At 41.4% G+C, this 22,389-nt stretch overlaps 2 protein-coding genes across 6 annotated transcripts in view; one reads left to right on the top strand and one right to left on the bottom strand.

Annotated features, from left to right (window-relative positions):
• Positions 1-498: 498 nt before the first annotated feature.
• LOC108312347 (syncytin-2-like) lies at positions 499-9,643 on the bottom strand. Its single transcript, XM_017540235.2, has 2 exons — positions 9,416-9,643; positions 499-2,904 (listed from the first exon to the last, which is right to left on the bottom strand). The coding sequence occupies exon 2, from the start codon at positions 2,674-2,676 to the stop codon at positions 1,333-1,335; it is 1,344 nt and encodes a 447-aa protein (XP_017395724.1). The 5' UTR covers positions 2,677-2,904; positions 9,416-9,643; the 3' UTR covers positions 499-1,332.
• Positions 9,644-10,613: 970 nt separating this feature from the next.
• The window catches only part of CEP135 (centrosomal protein 135), an 80,362-nt gene continuing 68,586 nt past the window's right edge, over positions 10,614-22,389 (top strand). Inside the window, exons 1-7 of one of the 5 annotated variants that reach the window (XM_017540219.2) lie at positions 10,713-10,801; positions 11,849-11,973; positions 13,890-14,047; positions 14,866-15,056; positions 16,404-16,571; positions 19,392-19,533; positions 22,216-22,300. In XM_017540219.2, coding sequence (XP_017395708.1) covers positions 13,935-14,047; positions 14,866-15,056; positions 16,404-16,571; positions 19,392-19,533; positions 22,216-22,300 — 699 coding nt within the window. In that variant the 5' untranslated portion in view covers positions 10,713-10,801; positions 11,849-11,973; positions 13,890-13,934. Of the gene's footprint in view, positions 11,019-11,848; positions 11,974-13,889; positions 14,048-14,865; positions 15,057-16,403; positions 16,572-19,374; positions 19,534-22,215; positions 22,301-22,389 lie in introns of those variants that run through there. The other 4 variants (XM_017540218.2, XM_017540221.2, XM_017540220.2 and 1 more) reach the window with 4 other exon arrangements.

Genomic DNA, 22,389 nt, shown 5'->3' with positions numbered 1-22,389 from the left:
TCTGGTGTTCCATATCACTTGGAACAAAGCTCACGGATGACTTTGGTCCTACTTAACCTTTTTGCATTTCCTTTTTGGGTTTTATTTTTACATTTCCTAATTGGTATGTGTTTGGGGCAAAGGGAAGCCGAAGAGTAATCTTGACTGGATGGCTGTCGCACAGCCATTTTGCGTTTATGACTACCTCTTTTCCAAAAAAGAAAACTGTTGTTCACAAAAAAGTGTTAAATTGTACACGTGCAAGATGTTGTGCAAAAGTCATCTATCCAACCAAACTCGTTACCTCCTAGAAATTCCATAAAACAACTCATTAAGGCATGAGAAAAACAGAGGAGGCACAGAAAGTGGAAACATTAATGGATGAATGGGTACAACAAGTAGAGCAGCTACATGACATACAAAGAGTAAGCACCTTTTTAGAGTGGAAGTGTTACCAGATTGGAAGTTGGAGTTCCACGTTCTTGGTATTGCAAAAAAGAATTGGAGGAGACACACAAATAATGACCCCGCAAGATTTATTAAGCAAAGAATGTTCCAGAGAGAGGAATGGGCTGGTCCACGAGTGGTATCAGCCTTGGGTTAACATAGCCTTTGTTCGTTTATACCGCCTTACTACTCTTGCTTAACTTTTAGGGAGGGGGTTGCCTATAATTGAAATATCAGTGTTCTTGTTGTTTTTCTCTCTTAGTGCACCTGCGCATGCCTGCCATTCCATAATTTTAAGTGTATGTATGATATGCATTCTATACGTATGGGCTTTAAGTAGCTTATTATAATAAAATGTTATCCTGAGGACACATTTTACCCCTAATGCACGTGCTCCTCTTTCAGTGACTGTCCCATTCCAGGTTATACCAGATATGTTTACTGCAGAAAGCATTGGTTCATCGCTTCAATTTCCTTAGCAGGTGGTGCCTTATGCTTGTTTTGCTGAGAACGGGCTCCTGGTTAATCTTCTGACTTCCTTCCCTATTCTCCTGCCTCAATTCCCTCTGAGAGATGTGGTCTCCATAAATCTTTACAGCTTGCTGAGGGTCGAAGTTCTTTCTTCTATAGCTGCTTCCGGCTGAGTGGGACTGTTGGCCCTACCTAACAGGGGACCACAGAACTCTCACCCTGCTCTATCCAGCAGGAAATTAGGAAGTCTAGACTTATTTCTTGTATGATGATGTCTGGGGCTTCAGGCAATAGAGCCATTTGTAGCTTGATAGATTCTAAACAGGAAGAAATAAATCTGGTTAACAAATTTACAGTGTAAGGGCCAAAAATTAACAACAGAAGAATTACAGTTAAGGGTCCTGTAAAATGGGCTATCCAACTGTTTGCAATTGTTTAAACAGAATTTAGGGTGTTTTCTGCAGTTCTTAAATTAGTAATGACATTGGTTGCCTTAGTCAGATGTCCCAGTATCTTGCCTGAGGAGTTAACATAGAAACAACAGTCTTCTTTTCGAAAAACGCATAATCCCGTTTGATTAGCTGTGAGGAGATCTAGCCTCCTCCTGTTTTGTAAGACAATGCCCGCCAGGGAATCTATATGTTGTTGCTGTTCTTGGACAGCTGCTGTAATTTCTGCCAAAGCCTGTGTTTGTTGTGAAGACAAGTGAAGAGAAATGGACCCGAGTGTGGTTCCTAAAAGTCCTGTTACTGCAGTTGCCAAAGGATGTAATACCGCTGGAGCTGCCCTTTTTACAGATGCATGGCTGTGTCTTATATGGAATGGGAATTTTGTACTAGCATTTGCATAAGACAGTCTTGGAAGTAAAGCGGCAATGCCACAAGTCCCTTTCCATTGGCTTGGAAGACTCAAGTACCCTGAATTTCCGCATATGAAATACAATCCTTGCCCAGGGTCCAAAGATACCTTATATCCCCATGATGCTAGTTCCAAAGGTGGGTCTAAACCACTGGAGGAAGTTCCAGTGAGTTCCCATAAAAGTGTTCCAGCCACACCAAGTTGCGCAGTAAGCTTGGACTGGAAAGATAAGCTGGGGTGGAATCTTAAGAATGATCTTTGGATCCCCCAAGCCAAAGCTTGAGCTAGAGGCAAAGATGAATTGTTGATTAAAACTGTATTCCAACCAGTGGAAATATTGGAAGTATTGGTATTACTTGTATATTGAGGTTTTCTTGGATCAGGATACTTAAGGAGAAGGAATTGGTGTTGTTTTCCTGGTTTGCGATATGAATTGATTTTTGTTTCTGAGGAATTATAATGTTTCTCTTGATTTGTCCAGCTGAGGACGACCTCATATGAACAATTGTTTAGGGATCCCACAAAGGTCCCATTCACTCGGTGGGAAGTAAAACAAATTGGGAATTGGCTCTCTGAGGTTAGGTTGTGAAAAACCCTTACAGGATTTGGGGCATTTGTAAAATTTAAATTTGGGATGTTTCTTATGGTCTGAGCTAAGACTGTTTGGAATAAGCTTTCCGCAGCTGGATTGGGATATGTAGCTTTTGACTGGGTGGCAACAGTGACTCTGGCATTGACCTTGACTATATCTTCTAATGGTAGTGGTAAAACTTCAGCTGATAGTGACCCTGAGGTACAAATGTAACAGGAAGTCAAGTTAGTTAGCATGGCTAACTGTTGAATCTGTTTAAACACTTGGTATTGGGGCTGGACCCCCAATATTGGTGAAAATAGGATTATGGACATAAAAAGTATATCCATTGAGGGGGAAGCAAGTAGTTAAATGATAAATATTATATATAAATAACTAGGATTATTTAACCCACAGTAACTATGCAACAAAGACACCAGGGAAAGTTGGTAAGTATTTACTTATCTGTTGAATGTCTTTTAAACAGGTACATCGGATCTTCCACAGGTTCAAAGGTGTAGTGATTGATGGGAGCTTCAGGTTCCAGGTCTGGAGCTTTACGTATTGCAGGCTTGACCCTGGAAAGATGTATCCAACTTTTTAATCCTAACACATTAACTGCAGAGGGTGTTGTTAACACCCCTGACAATGGTCCCTTCCATTTGGGTTGTAGCTGATGAGAGGGTGAACGCTCTTTCCCCGTTTTAACAAGTACTCTATCTCCTGACCTAATCTTGGATTGCTGGTTAGTTCCTGGTATGGGGAGCCTTTCGGTCCAGAACCTTTGTAATGCTTATTGAAATTTTCCCAGATTAACTAGGTATTTTATTAGCCCAGCTGTTTCTGGATTAGTTATTAGATCATTAGTTAAGAAGGGTCTCCTGTACAGCATTTCCTATGGGCTCATATTTACTTTTGCCCTTGGGGAGTTACGGATTCTCAAAAGGGGTATGGGTAGTAAGCTGACCAACGTTTCTGGCGTTTCCTGCCATAGCTTAGCTAGTGCCTATTTTAGAGTTTGATTAGCTCTTTCTACTTTCCTGGAGGATTGAGGTCTCTATGCTGAATGTAAATAGTATTTAATTCCAAGCACCTTAGCCACTCCCTAAGTTATTTGGGAAACAAAGGATGGGCCTTTATCACTCTAGAGGCTTTGGGGTAACCCAAACTATGGAATTATTATTTTAAGAGGAGTTTTACAACTCCATTAGCCTTTTCTGTTCTGGTAGGGTAAATGTCAACCTATCCTGTAAAGGTGCCTATCAGTGCTGGTAAAAAACTTGTATCCTCTGCAAGCTGGCATATGGATAAAGTCCAAATGCCAGTCTTCCCCAGAATAAGTCCCCCTTCTTTGGACTGGTTCTATTAGTGGAGTCATTCTGTTTCCTGGATTGTTAAATGCTCACAGTGAGCAGGCCTGACAGACCTGCTTAACTACTAAGGCTAAATTACACCCGATAAAGAGCCTGTTTGCCATCGCCAGAGTGGCATTTCTCCCCATCTGTAAAGAGTTGTGCAGGGTTTCTTATAACCTTCCATTGGGCTGTTTGAGGGAGATATACTTTTGATCCCATATACCACCAAGATCCTTGTTTCTGTCCGCCTTGCTCCCTTAAAACCCATTCCTCCCGTGATGTGTATTCAGGTTCTATCGGGGAATCACAGAAGGGAAGCAGTGCTAAAGATTGCGCCTTGACGGCTGCTGCTTTCATGCTTCCCTGTCAGCCTTTTTGTTCCCTTGTGCTATAGGAGCTAAGTCCTTTTGATGCCCTCTACAGCGAATTATAGTCACAGCTTTTGGCACGTGTTTTGCCTCCAACAACCGGAGAATTTCAGGCCCATGCTTTATGGGTGAGTGCTCTCTAGTTAGTAGTCCTCTTTCTTTCCAAAATTGTAGCATGAGCCGGCACCACAAAAAATGCATATTAAGGGTCTATATAGATATTAAGCTTTTTTCCTTTACCTGACATTAGGGCTCAGATACGAGCAATTATTTGAACTTTTTGTGCTGACATGCCCCGGGACAATGACTGGACTTCAGTGATGGTGTTGTCATTTACTGTTGCATATCCAGCCTGGCATGTCCCATTTGACACAAAGCTGTTGCCATCTGTGAACCAGTCATCCTCTGAGTCTGGAAGTGACTGATCTTTTAAGTCAGATTGGCTTACATGTGTATGTGTGATGACCTGCTCACATGAATGACCAAATATTGAGCCTGTCAGCAGCAATGGAGCTGAATTCAGGGTATTACAGGTTTTAAGGATTACCTCTGGATTGTATAAGAGCATAGCCGCATACTTGGTTAACCTTTTCCTCATTATCCAAATATGCCCGTTTATTTCCAAGATTGATTTCACCTGATGTGGAGTTAAAACTTCTAGTGGTTGACCTACGGTGATTTTAGTGGCTTCTTCCACTAAAATAGCAGTAGCTGCTATTGCTCACAGGCAGCTTGGCCATCCCAAGGCCACACATCCAATTTCTTTGAAAAATAGGCAGTTTGTCTGGGTTCTGATCCTAATTTTGGGGTTAGCACCCCCACATCCATGCCCTTCTCTTCTGCCACATACAAGGAAAAGGACTTAGTGAGGTCTGGAATGACAAGAATGGGGGCTTTGCTAAATGCCTGTTTTAACTTCACAAAGGCTTCCCTCACTTCTGGAGTCCATTCCATTGACTCATTTTATGGCCCCCTTATTGTTTCATAAAGGGGTTTTGCTATGAGCCCAGAATTTGGTATCCATATCCTGTAGAACCCTACCATTCCTAGAAAAGAATAAAGCTGTTTAGTATAACGGGGTCTAGACTGCATATGACTTGTACCTGTTCTGGGGATATCTGCTGGGCCCAAGGGTTTAGAATACAACCCAAATATTGGACCTGTTGGAGGGTGATTTGAGATTTTTTCTTTGACATTTTGTATCCCCTGTCTGCCATGAAATTCAAAACTTTTACAGTATTTTAGTCGGTTGCTTCCTGGGTTGGGCTACACACAAAAGGTTATCTACATATTGAAGTATGCTTCCATTTTCCAATAGTAAATCTCTTAGATCCATTTACAGGGCTCAAGCAAGGAAATGGGGGCTATCCTGAAAGCCCTGAGGGAGCACTGTCCGTGTGTATTATTTTTCTTTGGTATCTGGATTTTCCCATTCAAAGGCAAAAAGGTACTAAAATTCTGGGGCCAGAGGAATGGAAAAGAAAGCATCTTTCAGGTTTAGGACCAAGAACCATTTTGCATCCCCTGGCATCTGATCCAGGACAGTGTATGGTTCTGCCACCAATGGGTGGATGGGGATAACAGCTTCCTTGATTGTTCTGAGATCCTGTACTAGCTGATATTCCCCTCAAGTTAAGATGGGTAAAATGGGAGTATTGCAGGGAAAATTGCAAGGCTTTAAAAGTTCATGAGTTAGCAATTCTTGAATGATGGGCTTTCAGCTTAATTGGATATCATTTTCAGTTCGGAAAATAGCTGGAGTCTTTTTAAGCTGTATTTTGCCTGGCTTTGCCATTTTGGCTTTCCCTGGTTTCCCGGTATACCAAGCTAGTGGGTTAACCTTTTTGTTAATGTGGTCTGGGACACTTTACTTACCCAACCATCATCAATCCTGCAATGTTCATATGGTAGTAATTCCTCTATTTTAACCATGCCCTCTGCCTTCAACAAGGGGACTCGGCAGCTTGGTATTACTAGAAACTCCTATTGGAAAATTTGCTTCTCAAATTGACAAGTTAAAGGAGGTGTAAAGGATCTTTTTGGCTTCCCTTCCATTCCCATAACATTCATGAACTGGGAGGAAAGTTTTCCTGCATATGCAGTAAGGACAGAGTAATTTGCCTTTATATCAAAGAGAAACTAAATTTGGGTGCCCGTGATATCCAGAGTTACCCAGGGCTGCTCAATAGTAATGATGATATTCCTGGACAGGGACAGTAAGGAAGGCTCCAGGCCACTTCAGTCTTCATCTAACTCCTCCTTTTAGACTGCCAGAGTTTTGACCAATTAAGCACCTTGGTGGGAGCAGGGGAAGTCAATTTGCCAGTGCCAAGGGTCATGACTGATGCCTTCATGTTGATGACGGGGCACGGTGGGAGCTTAGTATGATCCTTTCCCCAATGTCCATCTTTTTTTTGCACTTGAAGCAAGAGTCTTTGCTAGCATTATCTTTGTGGCCCTTTGTGTTTCTCTTGGATGCTTTTTGGGCATTCAGGGCATCATGAATGATAGCTGCCATAATTCTGGCTTGCTGTTTTTTTTTTTACTTTGCTCCCCTTTTCCTTCCTCCAGTTCACAATTGTTGTACACCATAAAGGTGGTGTCAAGGAACTGGTTTTGATTAGTCTGTGGTCCCATTTGCAGCTTCTGGAGCTTACGTCTAATGTCTGGGGTAGATTGACTAATGAAATATTGTGCCATTAATATCCTGCCTTCAGGAGAAGCGGGATCTAAGTTTGTATATTTTTCAAAGGTTTCTTCTAGTCTACTATAAAACATGGGCTGGGCGCAGTGGCTCACGCCTGTAATCCCAGCACTTTGGGAGGCTTAGGCTGGCGGATCACTAGGTCAAGAGACTGAGACCATCCTGGCCAATATGATGAAACCCCGTCTCTACTTAAATACAAAAATTAGCTGGGCATGGTGGCGCGCTTGTAGTCCCAGCTACTTGGGAGGCTGAGGCAGGAGAATTGCTTGAACTCAGGAGGCAGAGGTTGCAGTGAGCCAAGATCGCACCACTGCACTCCAGCCTGGCGCCTGGCAACAGAGCGAGACTCTGTCTCAAAAAACAAAACAAAAACCCAAAAAACCACGGCTGGATTCTCTTCTTTCCCCTGAGTGATCTCCCTAAGCTTATCATAGTTTAATGCACTCCTTTTTTCATTCCCCTCATGGGTGCCTCAAGAAATTTAGTTCGATTATTCATTCTTATGGGGGTATTATATTTCCAGTTGGGTTCAGTTGTGGGGACTATATCTGCTCCCAGTCTGGTGCCCTGCAGGCTACCTGCAAAACAATTCATCAGTGTCCTGGCTAGCAGCCTCAAAAACTCATTCCCTTTCCAGAAGTGTGCAACAGGTTGCCAAAATGAATTGCATGTCTCTCCAAGAAAGGTTGAAAGCCAAAGTCAAACTCTGGAACCCATCAGCAAATTTCTTAGGGTTTTCTAAGTAACTGCACAGTTTTTCCTTACATTGTTGGATATCAGTTACTAAGAAGGGTACCTATACCTTGTTATGACCCTTGGTTCCTGCCAATTCTCAGAGAGGTAACAGGGCAGGTGATATCATTGAATATGGTGTTCCTAAGCTAGTATGGGAAGGGTTTGCTAGGACCCTTGACTCTTGTGATTGTTTTGAAGCTTAGGATGTATTTGGACCTGGATTATAAGGAGGTGGCTGTTGTTTGCCCTGACAGATATGTACCCCTTGCAAGAGAGGGTTATCTATAGTGTCCGGCTCAGTTTTAGGAGTTTCTTTCTGTGGAGAAGTTTTGGGGACTTTGAAAATGGAGGGCTTTTTAGATATAGGGCAATGAAGGCTTGCACATATGGTATCTCGGATCATTTGCCTTGTCTCTTACAAAATAGATTTAATTGGAGGATGGTGTCATCATTCAGACTTCCATTGAATGGCCATTGCTCTTGACTCCCTAGCTGAAATTGAGGCCAAATTGTGTTACAATAAAATATTAGGCATTTCTTTCACAGGTTTTCAGGGTCAAACTGATTCTAATTATTGAGGATGCAGCTGAGAGGGGAGTCAGGCAGGACTGAAGGAGTGGTTCTCATGACTAATCTGTGGAAATGAAGAAGGGAGTCTCGGCCAGGCGCGGTGGCTCATGCCTGTAATCCCAGCACCTCGGGAGGCCGAGGCGGGCGGATCACCGGGTCAGGAGATCGAGACCATTCTGGCTAACACAGTGAAACCCCATCTTTACTAAAAAAAAAAATTAGCCTGGCGTGGTGGCATGCGCCTGTAGTCCCAGCTACTCGGGAGGCTGAGGCAGGAGAATCGCTTGAACTGAGGAAGCAGAGGTTGCAGTGAGCCGAGATCGGCCATTGCACTCCAGCCTGGGTGACAGAGTGAGACTCTGTCTAAAAAAAAAAAAAAAAAAAGAAGAAGGGAGTCTCACAGGTTCATGAGTTTACATCTAGAGTCTCCCTTCAGGGTGTCCCCTTTTGAGGGATCTGGACTGTTATTTTGGTCCATTGGGGTATTCCCCAAATGGACATGTCTTCTGAGTGCTAGACTTCTCTAGCCTTAGGTGGGCACCAGTGCTACTTGAAGAAGAATCCGGCCATAATTGGTGATCTATGATAAGTTTCCCTTTAGTTCCTGGGTTTAACCTTTGGCTTTTAGCACCCCTGAAGCTGGCCAAAACAGTTTCTTTCCAAATGGTTTTCTTAACTATTGTAGTAATTATAGTTTGAAGGGCCAGGGATTGCAGACTGCCTAGTTTAAATTTGTTATTAGAGACTGGCCTCTCAATAAGGAAGTAGAATGCCCTCTGACTATGTGAGATAAACCAGGCACAGTGATTTCCCCATGGATCCACTGCGCAATTTATGCAATGATCCAAGAGCCCCCACCAGGAGTTTTCTTTTAGCACCAGATCCACTAAACTAAAACAATCTAGATCTGGTCCCTCACAGAAGTAGCAGGGTACTCTCCTTATCCAGGTGGTAGGCCCTAATCGTCGGGCTCATGCTAGCCCTTGTGCTCTCCATAGTCAGTTATCTATTGCCCTGGCCCTTTGGGTTTGGGGTATATCTCTAGTTGGTCTAAACATGTTAACCCAACACAAAAGAAGAAAAGAAAAAAAAATTAAAACAAGCAGCAAATAATGTAATATTATAGCCACACAAAAATGCACTTCACCATTGCAGGGATTGATCTTACACCCCATGGGACCTATTTGCCCCATTCCCCAATCAGATTATCTTGTGACCGGAGTCTTCAAGTGTCCGGCGCCTTTTTGGCTATTAACTACCCAACCCATGCCAGCAAAAGGCATCTTTAAACCAAAGCAAAAGAGCTGAGGCGAAAAAGAAAGAAAATAAAAACTCCCAGTTCTTCTGGGCTTACCTCTTGACGGGCTCACCAAAATGTTACTGGGTTGGAAGTTGGAGTTTCAGGTTCTTGGTGTTATGAACAAAGAATTGGATGAGACACTCTAATAACCACCCTGCAAGATTTATTAGGCAAAGGATGTTCCAGAGAGAGGAACGAGCTGATCTTCTGGTGGTACCGGCCCTGGATTAATATAGCGTTTGTTCTTTTATACTCACGTCCTACTCTTCCCTAACTCTTAGGGAGGGGATTTCCTGTAATCGTCATACCCGTTTTCCTGTTTTTCTCTCTTAGTGCGCCTGCGCATGTTTGCCATAATTTTAAGTGTATGTATGATATGCATTTCGTATGTATGAGCTTTAAGGAGCTTATTATAATAAAAGGTTATCCTAAGGACACATTTTGCCCCGAATGTGCATACTCCTCTTTCAGGGATTGTCCCATTCCAGCTTATACCAGATTTGTTTACTGCAGAAAGGGTTGGTTAATTGCTTCAGCTTCCCTGTCAGGTGGAGCCTGCCTGTTTTCCTGAGAAGGGGCCGCTGGTCAGTCTTCTGACTTCCTTCCCTATTCTCCTGTCTCAGAAGGCCTACTTGGAAGAAAAGTAAACAGGAAAGAATGGAACTCCTGATCATCTGGGAAATTTTCAGAAGCGAAAGGGAATTTTAGGGTTTTACTAGATGTTTTCCATCTGTGCGTGGACTATAAACAATTTATTTCCACTGACAAATGTTTTGCTGAGTAAAATAGTCTCTGACTCAAGGAATTCACAGTTGAGGGCGGCAGGGAGAGACAGATCAACAAATGACTGTGTTTTGATGTATGCATTCTATGGTTCTACACAGAGCCTCAGGGAGATACGATCGTGGGACAATTAATTGCATTGGGTGATTGTCAGGCAAAGTTGCAGGGACAATTTGATATCTGCGTTTGGGGATTACGTGGTGAGCAGGTGTTCACCTTGCAGGTGCAGGCTACTCCACCTCAGGGACCAGTAATGGGGCGGCGTTTTCGCCCCGCACACAGTAGGAGATCCACACATCTGGCTGACAGAAAGAAGAGAATGGCTCAGGCTTCAGCTGAGGTGTGGCGTTTGCCGGCCGCGAGCACCGACCTCCAGGGGGCGCCGTGGCCTCGCTGTGTCCGGGCGTTGCATTTCCGGGCACCAGGGCGCCGCCACGGTCGCCGCGCGCGTCCCCGCCGCGCGCCGCGCATCGTCCGCCGCTCCCGTTACCGAGGCAACCGCGGCGCCTCCTCCGTGTCGGCCGCGATCGTCCCTCCGCGCCATTTTCAAACTGTTCTAGCGCCGGAGCCCGCGGCTGGGCGGAAGGAGCTAGTGGGGGACTCGAGACCCGAGGGCAATGCGGCTGGAGGCGGAGGGAACGGCGGCTGGAGCTGCCGGTGAGTCCGGCCGCGGAAGCGAGGGCGCCGGCGGCGGCGGTAGTGGCGGCGCCTTTGCCTTCCGGGAGGTCCCCGCGGGCCGGGTTTGGGCGCTGCCGGGAGGCCGCGCGGCCGCCGGAGGAAGTGGGGCTAGACCGGGCCCGACCTGCCGGGGAGGGGCGCGAGGACTCTTCGCACCGGCCCCGCTTCCACACCCGCTTCCCGTCAACACCCAACGGTAAAGTTGCAAACCGGAGATTGGCCGGGGGAGAGCTTGGGCCCGGCTAGTCCCGGAGCGTCAGTGTAGGCCGTGCAGACAGATTTGCTGTTGACCAATGGATCGATTTAAACATTAAAATGCCCTGTCAGCGTAACAATCACCCACTCTCTTTGTAACAAAAATGTCCCAAAGCATAGAACGACAGCTTTTAATTAATCTTTGCCCAGCTCCTTTGAAGCATCACCACGGCTTTTCAACCTTTGAGTTCAGTAAGGGAGGACTCCGAGATAACCACAGCTAACGGGTTGTCCTTTGTTGTCGTTTGGGATTTCTTGTTTATGTTTTTAGCTCCTATGCACACGTACATGCACACAGCAATGTTTTTGTAAAAATTAAATGTACTGGTTTTCAGACGTCAACCCCCAGAGTTAAGTAGATGAATACTTCTACACATATATGTATGGGGGATTTCCCCCCCCAAACCTAACCTTTTATGTTTCTTCTCTGGAAACTTAAAAGAGTATAGCCCCCATGTCTGGATGGGGATTATGTGGGAGGACAATAGTGCATGGGTGAGGACGGCCTAACATGTTTTTGTCTGGAAGGATTTTAATCTGTCCTGAGGCCCTGGTTATGATTTATTGATTCATATTTATTCTCATTCTCTCCCTGCCAAAGCAGGATATGAGGCGGTATTATCTCTGGGTAACTGGACTTGGTAGCAAAGAGGGGAAATGTTTGAGTGGTGCACGCCCTGCAAGTTTACACCCTGCTAGTAATGCATCTGGATTTGTCAGGCGTATTTCTGATGTCTGCGGGAATTTCCCTGAAAACCCTGCATCACTTAGGTGTCTCTTGTGGAAGGAACCTAGGAAGTCCATGAGGAAGCCATTTAGAAAAAGTTAACAAGAGCAAGGAGAAAAATTTATAGAAAGGAGTAACCAAAGAGAACGACTAATTTAAAAGTGATCTGGTAAGTTGAGGCAGCATGGTACAGAAACCAGGGTGCTGGGCCGGGACTTAGAAGACCTGGTCTCTGATGACCGCCCACCTACTTTGTGGCCCCGTGGTTGTGGAATAGTTACTTTCTTGAGGCCCCGTGGTTTTGGAAGAGTTAAGTAGGGATGATATCATTGATCTTTCTCCCTCCCAGGGTAGCTGTGGGGTTTGACTTTTACATGTAGGCTCATGCATGTAATGTATTTTTTATATATTGTGGAGAACAACCGATATAAAACAAAATTTTTAGTTGGCTTAGAATTATGACTATCATGACTACAGTTAGCAAAGGTTAGAAAAGAGCGAAGTTTCTAAAGAAATTATCTTTGGGCTGAGTGTATTGGCTCACACCTGTAAACCCAACACTTTGGGAAGCAGAGGTGGAGAATAGCTTGAACTGAAGAGTTGGAGACCAGCCTGGGCAACATAGCAAGACCCTGTCTCTAAAAAAGGTAAAAATTAAAATATATATAAAAAAGAAATGATCTTTGGAAAAGTCCATTTTAGGGCAGATTGATAGGAATATATTCATAAATATTAAAAAAGACAAGGACAGACTTGTACAGAGGCACTTGTGTCTTTTTTTTTTTAATTGAAGTGAAATTGACATGGTGAAACGCATAGATCTTAAGTGTACTATTTGAAAAGAACATTCTGTAAATGTAAATACACCTGTGTAATCACTACCCCAATCAATGTAATATTTTCATTACCCTAAAAGGTTCTCTCTTAACTCTGACAGTCGCAACCGCTTCACTTCCCCAGGCAACTACTGTTTTAATATCTGTCCCCATAGTTTAATTTTACTTGTTCATCAACTTCATGTATATGGAGTCATATAGTGTATGTCTGGTTTCTTTTGCTCAAATAATGTTTCTGAGATTCATTCATACTGTTGATTTGTATCAGTAGTTCCTTTTATCCCTTAGTATTGCATTGTGTAAATATAGTTTATCCTTTCTGCTGTTGATGGGGGTTTAGGTTGTTTCCAGTTTGGGTCTACTATGAGTAAAGCTCTTGTGAACATTCTTGTAGAGTCTTTTTGTGGATATTTTTTATTTCCATAAATACCTGGGAATAGAATCATAGGGTTACAGCCTAGAAGTATGTTTAACTTTATAAAAAACTGCCAGACTTTTTCCAAAGTGATTTTATGCTCCTGTCAGCAATGTGTGAAGATTCTAGTTGCTGTAGATCTTTGTGACATTTGCTATTGACGGTCCTTATAATTTTAGTCATTCTAGTTTGGGAGAAATTGTACCTTGTCGTTTTAATTTGTATTTCTGTGATGACTACTGTTGAGCACCTTTTCATATGATTATTCCCGTTCAGACACCTATGCGAGATGTCTGTTCAAGCCTTTAGCACAACAAAATTTTAGTTTTAGCCCAAATTAATGTTATTATTGGGATGTTTGTCTTATTGAGCTATAAGAGTTCCTTTTATATTCTCTCTACAAATTCTTTGTCAGATATTGTGAATATTTTTTCCCACTCTTTGGTTTGCCTTATTTTCTTAATTGAGTATTTTGATGGGCAGACATTTTAAATTTTGATGAAGTCTAATTTATCAAATTTATCTTTTATGTTTAGTGCTTTTAAAAGAGGCTTCTCCAAGAATTCTCTGCCTACTTCAGGCTTAGGAAAAATCTTTGTTTTCTCCTGGAAGCTTTATTGTTTTAACTTTAACATTTAGTTGTATGAAGAAATATTTATTTTAATCCAGCAACAGGAATATCATAAGCATTGATTTTAAATCTGAATTTTCTACAAGGCTACCTACCTGAAGAAAAACAAAAAATAATTGTTTCATATTAAAAGAATTTTTTCTCCTTATTGTGAAACAACAATTATAGCTATAATATAACGATATTTTATTATTTTCTCTCAGGACTTTAATTTTTGGAAGTGAATACAACTTATTTTGGAAGACAAGATGACTACAGCTGTAGAAAGAAAGTATATTAATATTAGAAAAAGACTGGATCAGCTGGGATACCGCCAGACTCTGACAGTGGAGTGTTTACCTTTGGTAGAAAAACTTTTCAGGTAAAGACAAAAATACAGTTTTAAGATTCCTAATCCACTTACCTTATTTCTGATTGAACTTCATGCTTCAGTAAATAAAAGGGTAGATTTTCTAAAAGGCTTTAAACCATCTGAAGCTCATCTGTTTTTTCACTGTCCTCAGTCCAGGCCTTCCATATTGCAGAACTCTAAAGGTCACCACTCATGCTGTACTATTCAAAGTAAACGTTTCTGAGGGTTTTCTCTGTGAATAGAATTATAGTTTTTTGGGTATCTGATATAGTTGAGAGACAATTTTCCCTTAAGTTCTTTTTTCCCCCCTTAAGTTCTGTGTCTGCTTCACTGGTCTTCAAATACAGTCATGCATAGCTTCATGACGGGGATAGGTTCTGAGAAATGTGTCATTCATTAGGTTATTTTGTCATTGTACCAACATCATAGGGTGTGCTTACACAAATCTAGATAGTTTAGCCTACCACAAACCTAGGCTATATGGTATATATCCTATGGCTCTTAGGCTACAAAGCTGCACAGCGTGTTACTACACTGAATATTATAGGCAGTTGTAACGCAATGGTACCTATTTGTGTATCTGAACATAGGTAGTCATAGAAAAGATATTATGCTGTGCTACAGTGTTACAATGGCCAGAATCTCATGAGGCAATAGAAATTTTTCAGCTCCCCCTGTTATAAATTTTATAGGACTACTGTCCTTCCTGTATGTGGTCTGTTGTTGACCAAAATGTTATTATGTGGCACATGACTCTTTAGAAATGTTTTTAGTTGTTAGAAAGTTAATGAAATGTTTCCTTGTATTTAAATTTTCTGTTCTTTTAGTGACTTAGTTCATACAACAGAGAGCCTTCGGCAATCAAAATTATCTGCTGTGAAAGCTGAAAAAGACAGTGCCAATTTTGATTTTGTTTTGGAACCCTATAAACTTGAAAATGCAAGATTGAGTAGAGAAAATAATGAATTGTACCTAGAGTTAATGAAACTGAGAGAACATTCAGACCAACACATGAAAGGTAAGTGAAAATTTGGTAATTTTTAAAATGCAATGTCTTTGTCCTTTTTGTTTTATATGAAGGAAAGGCTAATGTCTCATTTTAAAGCGATCAATTAGAAAATATGGTAGTTCTGCAGCTGGATGCTGTGTGCCTGTAATCCCAGCTACTCGGGAGTCTGAGGTGGGAGGATTGCTTATGCCCAGGAGTTTGAGACCAGCCTTGGCAACATAATGAAAACTTGTCTCAAAAAAAGACTGGGCTTGGTTGTGCACGCCTGTAATCCCAGCTACTCGGGAGGCGGAGGCAGGAGAATTGCTTGATCCTGGGAGGTAGAGGTTGCGGTGAGCCAAGACCACACCACTGCACCCCAGCCTGGCAACAGAGCAATACTCTGTCTCAAAAAAAAAAAAAAAAGAAAGAAAATTTGATAGTCCTTCTGCTAATATCTCCTGAAATACTGTGGGGTATGTTGAAGAGTTCCTGAGATGGAAAATAAATGTGCATTCTATAGCTATGATAGTCTTCACTGTACGTGGATTAGATTTTTAGAATTAAAATTGCCATAGAGAATATTAAATTGGAATTGAAGAAATGTTCTTGAAACAACTTTTGTTTTTCCCTTACTGAAAATAAAAGTAGTAAATGAGGTGAAAACCATGTATCATGCTGTTTTACAGTCAGTCTTTGAGCTGTCAAGTAGAATAGGATGATTTCAAAGGTAGTAGGGAAAAGGTAATTATATGGTTATCTTAGTGTGAATTATTCTTATATTCAGTAGAAAATTTTATCTAATACATGGTGTGAATTAAAAATCCTTTAGCTTCAGACCCAATTTATTGGAGCAAAAACTGTGATGTACATTAGGCTCAAAAGTAGCTGAAAAATGAATATTTCTTTTTGTGCTTAGATAGTAGAAGAAATAATAAGCTTCAGTTAAAGCATTCATGGCCAGGCGCGGTGGCTCAAGCCTGTAATTCCAGCACTTTGGGAGGCCGAGGCGGGTGGATCACGAGGTCAAGAGATCGAGACCATCCTGGTCAATACGGTGAAACCCCGTCTCTACTAAAAATACAAAAAAATTAGCTGGGCATGGTGGCACGTGCCTGTAATCCCAGCTACTCAGGAGGCTGAGGCAGGAGAATTGCCTGAACCCAGGAGGCGGAGGTTGCGGTGAGCCGAGATCGCACCATTGCACTCCAGCCTGGGTAACAAGAGCGAAACTCCGTCCCCCCAAAAAAAAAAAAGCATTCATAGGAAGCAGGTGGAGACTTTTAAGTAGATACGACTTTTTGTATTTTGTGAAATGAAAAAACTTCATGGATTTCTTGACCTTTAAAATGGTCTTTGAATCTTTTTCCTTATAAGAGTTGAAAACTTCATTGAAGAAGTGTGCACGTGAAACATCTGATCTGAAATTTCTGAATAACCAGTATGTTCATAAACTCAAACTATTGGAGAAAGAGAGCAAAGCTAAGAATGAAAGAATTCAACAACTTCAAGAAAAGAATTTGCATGCTGTAGTACAAACTCCAGGTAAATTGATTCCTTCTCAAGACACATTGTACACATTTGATCTTTTAAAGATATTGAAACCATTGACTAAAATAGGACTCGGATTAGATTTTCATGCTTAGACTTTAGTGTTTGAAAATATATATTGAATATGCCATATACTTCTTGATTTATTTCTAATGATCCAGGTAGTAGTTCATACATATGCTTAGAAATGTATGTAGTATTAGCTACTTAGTTACAAGTACTCTAATGCCCAGAGCTTTCACTAATCAATATTTTAAATTCTTTTTTCTTTTACTATTACCTTTATTATTTTAGTTGTAAAAGTAATCCATACTCATTAAAGAATTTGGAAATTATATACCTTCTTAGTTTATTTTATTATTTTTAGCATTATGCTTAGTAGTTATAGAGCAAGAAAAAGAAATGATGGGGCGAGGTGCGATGGCTCACACCTGTAATCCTAGCACTTTGAGAGGCCGAAGTAGGCAGATCATTTGAACCCAAGAGTTGAACACCAGTGTGGGAACATGGTGAAACCCCATCTCTACCAAAAATACAATAATTAGCTGGGAATGGTGTCACAAGCCTCTATAGTTTCAGCTACTTGGGAGGCTGAGGTGGGAGGATTGCTTGAGCCTGGGAGGCAGAGTTTGCAGTGAGCTGAGATTGCACCACTGCACTCCAGCCTGGATGACAGAGTGAGACTGTCTCGAAAAAAGAAAAAGAAATGATGGGTCATATCCAGAGTTGGTGATTGTTCAGCAGGTATGGGTTGGTGGAAGAATCTCCAATATTAGTGACAAAATCATTAAGAATCTGAACCATGGGATCAAAATTATGGAAGTAAGTAAGTCACAGGAGGCTGCTGGATTATGAGACTAGGTCAAGGTGGAGAGATTAAGGAGCATGGTGAGGACCAAAAGTAATTTGGTTGCTGTGAAGATTGCAGTCAGAATGGAATTTTGAAGTTGAAGAACTAGAAGCCATCAGAGTTCTGAGTGATGACAAAGGCCAAAGTGTCATGTTATTTTGTGCCTGAAGCTGAGTGAAGAGGAGACTTCTGAGAGTGGACAAATTAGAACTGTGAAGCCAGGGTGGGGGAAGACTCAGAGGAGCATGAGATAGTGTAGGAAATGAGCTGAGCACCGGGACTGTGAGCCAAAAGCAGAAGAGATGGAGAAAAGTGGGAGTCAACCTTGGAAGTTACTAGAAGATTAAGGCAAAAAAAAAAAAAAAGGATAATCAGGTTTCCTGAGGAAAGAATGGGATAGACTCCGGAGAGATTCAAAATGTGTAATCAATATAGTGACTAAATGTAGATTTGGAAAGTACAGGAATTCTCAGACTTCTCTTTCGAGTGAATGAGTAGGTGGAGGATGATACTATTTCTTAAGTTAGAGAATTTGGGAAGCAGAGCAGGAGTCTACTTTAGGATGTGTGGAGTATGCTATACCCACGAGACATTCATGTCTAAATTTTTGGTAAACAGTGTGGGATATGTAGATCTGTTCTCAAAAGTGTGGGCCTGGGTGGAGATGCAAACTTGAGAGTCATTGGAGTCTCATGGTAATTGAAACTATGGGTGTAGTAAGAATTACCTAGTGAAACTATGTAGACTGGGAAAAGAGGAGACCCAAAGTCAGATCTATGGGAATTGGTATTTAAGGGAGTGGTAGAAGAAGATGATTTTTGAAAGAAACTGAGAAGCTACCAAGGAGGAAAACCAGGAGGTAAAGAAAGAAGCAAGTGGTTAGCTTTGTTCAGGTCAAACAGGTTAATTAAATACTTTTGGCCCAGTTTTCTCATCCTTAAAACTAGAGGTAGGAGGGGCCGGGCATGGTGGCTCACACCTGTAATCGCAGCACTTTGGAAGGCCGAGGCTGGTAGATCACGAGGTCAGGGTTTCAAGACCAGCTTGGCCAACATAGTGAAACCCTGTCTCTACTAAAAATACAAAAATTAGTTGGGCGTAGTGGCGCACACCTGTAGACCCAACTGCTTGGGATGCTGAGGCAGGATTATTGCTTGAGCTTGGGAGGCAGAGCTTGTAGTGAGCTGAGATCACGCCACTGCACTCCTGGGCAACAGAGCAAGATTCCATCTCAAAAACAAACAAAAACTGAGGTAGGAGTATACAAAATTTGTTAGAATTTTAATGAGACAAAATTGTGTATTATGTTTGTTCTTCACAAGGATCTGCTAGTTTTTCAAATACATTTCTAATCTTGGCAAAATCCTTAAAAAGATAAATTTTCCGTGTATTTTGGCCAAGATAAGATAAATCTAGCCACAAGAAAATTTAGTCCTACTATTTGTAATGATTAAGAAAACATCCCCTCCTAATTCAGATTATAGCACAGCTTTATATTACAAATGACATTCCATTCATTATATTCTAACTTTGCTGCTTATAATTTCAGTTATCTGCTATGTTGATATTACTTAATAAGCACGTATGTTTTAGTTCTCACTGCCAGTTTTCTGCTAGTGATAATTTCTCGAGCTCAATAGTGAACACCACAGGCACATTCTGCTTTTAAACTTGCCAAAGTCTGATCCCCATCTAGTGGACTAATATAATAAGCCTGGTCATATATGCCAAGCATGCAGGCATATAAAACTTGTTTGAAAACCGGGTCTTGTTGAGGTTTTTAGGCATGCATTGTTTAGTTAAAGATTGGAGTGCATATTTACATATTGATGGAGAAAATATTTTATCAATATGTAATATGAACTGCAGACACACTTTATAACCAAAAGGCTAACCTGGAATATTTAATTCTAAGACATGGTTTTGTTTTCTTCTTAATTTTTTAAGACACCCATTCTTTTTAGGTGGCAAAAAAAGAAGTATTGCTTTCAGGCGCCAGCGTATGCAAATTGATGAACCGGTTCCTCCCTCTGAAGTCAGTTCATATCCAGTTCCGCAACCAGATGACCCTTACATTGCAGACCTCCTGCAAGTGGCTGATAACAGGTGCATTAAATAATTCTTTGTTGGATTGAGTTAATTGAGCACTCAATTAATTAGCTGTACGTTTCTTGATGGGAACGCTTTTTGTCTTGTTAACTATTGTCTCTCCAGTGTCTAGCACAGAACTTTGCCCAGGCACTCAGTAAATGCTTTCAGATTGATATAAAATGTTTTTACTTGTTTTGAAACTTTGATCAAATAGATCATATATCTAAGGTTTCTGTTCTTACTGGCTTAAAAATAATTTAATGCCCTCAAGGACTTGTTTCAGTAGAGCTGCTTTGACATTTTGTGTCATCTCCAAGTAAGAGATATCTTTTACAGGAATCTTTATTACTTCAGATTTATGTCAAATGCCAGTTAAATATGAAGAGATTTGTAACTGGCTTTGAAATTCACTTTTTTTAATGGTTTCTCTAGCTCTGTGTTTATATTTCCTTACATTTGCATCAGATGTAAATTCCATTTAATTGAAACTTTATTAAGCCTCCTAGGCAAGGCACTGTGTAAGTGTTCTGATGATATAAAGGTTTGGAGAAGATGGGTGTTTTTGCTTTTGAGAAGCTTGTAGCCCAGTACTAGAGATGAGACAAGAGAAGTTCACAAAATGCAATTCAGATAATTATAAGAGGCTCAAAGGGATGGATGAGCACTAGCCTCCATGGTAATAGCTGGAGAAGCATTTGAAACTATGGAATACACTTATGGAAATAGTTTATGCAGGTAGCTTTTTATTTTTTTTAATAATGCAGAGAATGTTGGGGGGGTAATTAATCTCAATAGATCAATCTTAAAGAGTGCATTGGGACCAGGTGCAGTGGCTCACACCTGTCATCCCAGCACTTTGGGAAGCCAAGGCAGGAGGATTGCTTAACCCATGAGTTTTAGACCAGCCAGCACTTTGGGAAGCCAAGGCAGGAGAATTGCTTGAACCCATGAGTTTGAGACCAGCCTGGGCACTGTAGTGAGACCTTGTCTCTACAGAAAATTTAAAAATTAGCCTAGCATGGTGGCATACACCTATAGACCCAGCTACTTAGGAGGCAGATCATTTGAGCTTAGGAGGCAGAGGTTGCAGTGAACTGAGATTGGACCACCGCACTCCAGCCTGGGAGACAGAGTGAGACCTTGTTAAGCTACTGATGAAGATCTCTTCACTCAGTTGTCACACAATATTTTTTTTTTCCTGAAACAGAGTCTCACTCTGTTGCCCAGGCTGGAGTACAGTGGCATGATCTTGGCTCACTGCAACTTCTGCCTCGTGGGTTCAAGCAATTTTCCTGTCTCAACCTCATGAGTAGCTGGGACAATAGGCACCTGCCACCATGTCTGGCTAATTTTTTATATTTTTAGTAGAGACGAGGTTTTACCATGTTAACCAGGATCACTTGACCTCAAGTGATCCACCTGCCTTGACCTCCCAAAGTGCTGAGATTACAGGCATGAGCCACTATGCTTGGCCAATATTTTTATATAGTTATTTGACCTTAACAGGGAAGTGTTTTGTTCTTATAATCTGAGACTTCTCAGACAGTGTGTTATTATTATTTAGGGAATTATTTGGGGTGCATAAGTGACATTAGTCTCTTTCAATTGTCCTATTTAATTCATATATGCACATTTTGTTTGTAGTCAGAGTCATTCATGCATTTATATGAGTCAGTTGCATACATACTCTTCTCTTAAACCTAGATTAATATAAAATGTTGGTTCCAGTAACAGCAGGTACAGGCCGTATATAGCCTCATTTACTCCACCCCATGGAAAATCTTTCAAAAGCAGACCTGGGGCTGGAAGTGCTGTGGTTACGCCTGTAATCCCAGCACTTTAGGAGGCTGAGTCGGGAGGATTGCTTAAGCCCAGGAGTTCAAGACCAGCTTTGGCAACTTGGAAAAACTGTCTCTACAAAACATGTAAAAATTAGCCAAGTGTGGTGGCATGTGCCTGTGGTCCCAGGTACTCGGGAGGCTGAGGTGGGAGGATTGATGGAGCTGTAGAGGTTGAGGCTGTAGTGAGCTGTGATCGGGCCACTGGGTTCTAGCCTAGGTGATGAAGAGAGACTCTATCTCAAAAAAAAAAAAAACAAACAAAAAAAACAAAAAAACAACCAGACCTGGCTTCAGACTTTGTCCTTCCAATATGAAAATGAATTGTGTCGTATTGTACCTGTACAACTAATTTGGACAAAATCTTGATTCTGTTAGAATTAATAAGTTCCAGAAGGAATAGGTTTTTTGCTGTAGTTACACATGATCTTTCTCTCCAGAGTTTCAAAGTAGTATTAGATAATAGAGGGTTAGTTAGGGTCAGAAAACACATTGTAGTTTCTTATTTCACTTACTAAGCCTGTAAATTTCGGAGTAAACTCCCAGTTTTCTTAACTTAAGAATTGGCAGCAGTGCCTCAAAGCATTTTCCTGGGGATCAAATGCAATAGTGAGGTGTGTCTTGCATGATGTATCTGAGTTTCAAATTATTTACTGCTCAGTTTTTAATCTATTCTTGCAAACCAACTCTCGGTGATGATGTACTATATGTTGATTTGGGAACCCTTTGGCACGATATGCTCTACATCTTTGAGAAGCTGAAGGTATAGAATTTATGAGGGAACACATCTAGTTTCATTTCTTGTTATTTTGTATTTCTTCACAAAAGTATATTGGCATTAATTTAAAGTGCTTTTCAGGATTCAAGAACTTCAACAGGAAGTGCACCAGCTACAGGAAAAGTTAGCAGTGATGGAAAGTGGGGTGAGAGATTATAGCAAGCAGGTAGGATTTTTATTTACTTGCATAGCAGGGATTGAGATAGGTGTACTGTGATTGTAAATAGAATTGGGTTATATTTGATATTACCAAAG

Source organism: Cebus imitator, unplaced genomic scaffold (assembly GCF_001604975.1).
Source record: "Cebus imitator isolate Cc_AM_T3 unplaced genomic scaffold, Cebus_imitator-1.0 Scaffold124, whole genome shotgun sequence".
NCBI classification, from domain to species: Eukaryota; Metazoa; Chordata; class Mammalia; order Primates; family Cebidae; genus Cebus; species Cebus imitator.
The sequence above is the reverse complement of the archived record's forward strand: the minus strand, read 5'-3'. Positions and strand labels throughout refer to the sequence as shown.

Excerpts from the sequence above, each read along its gene's own strand:
- LOC108312347 (XM_017540235.2), bottom strand. The coding sequence starts at position 2,676 with ATGGATATACTTTTTATGTCCATAATCCTATTTTCACCAATATTGGGG.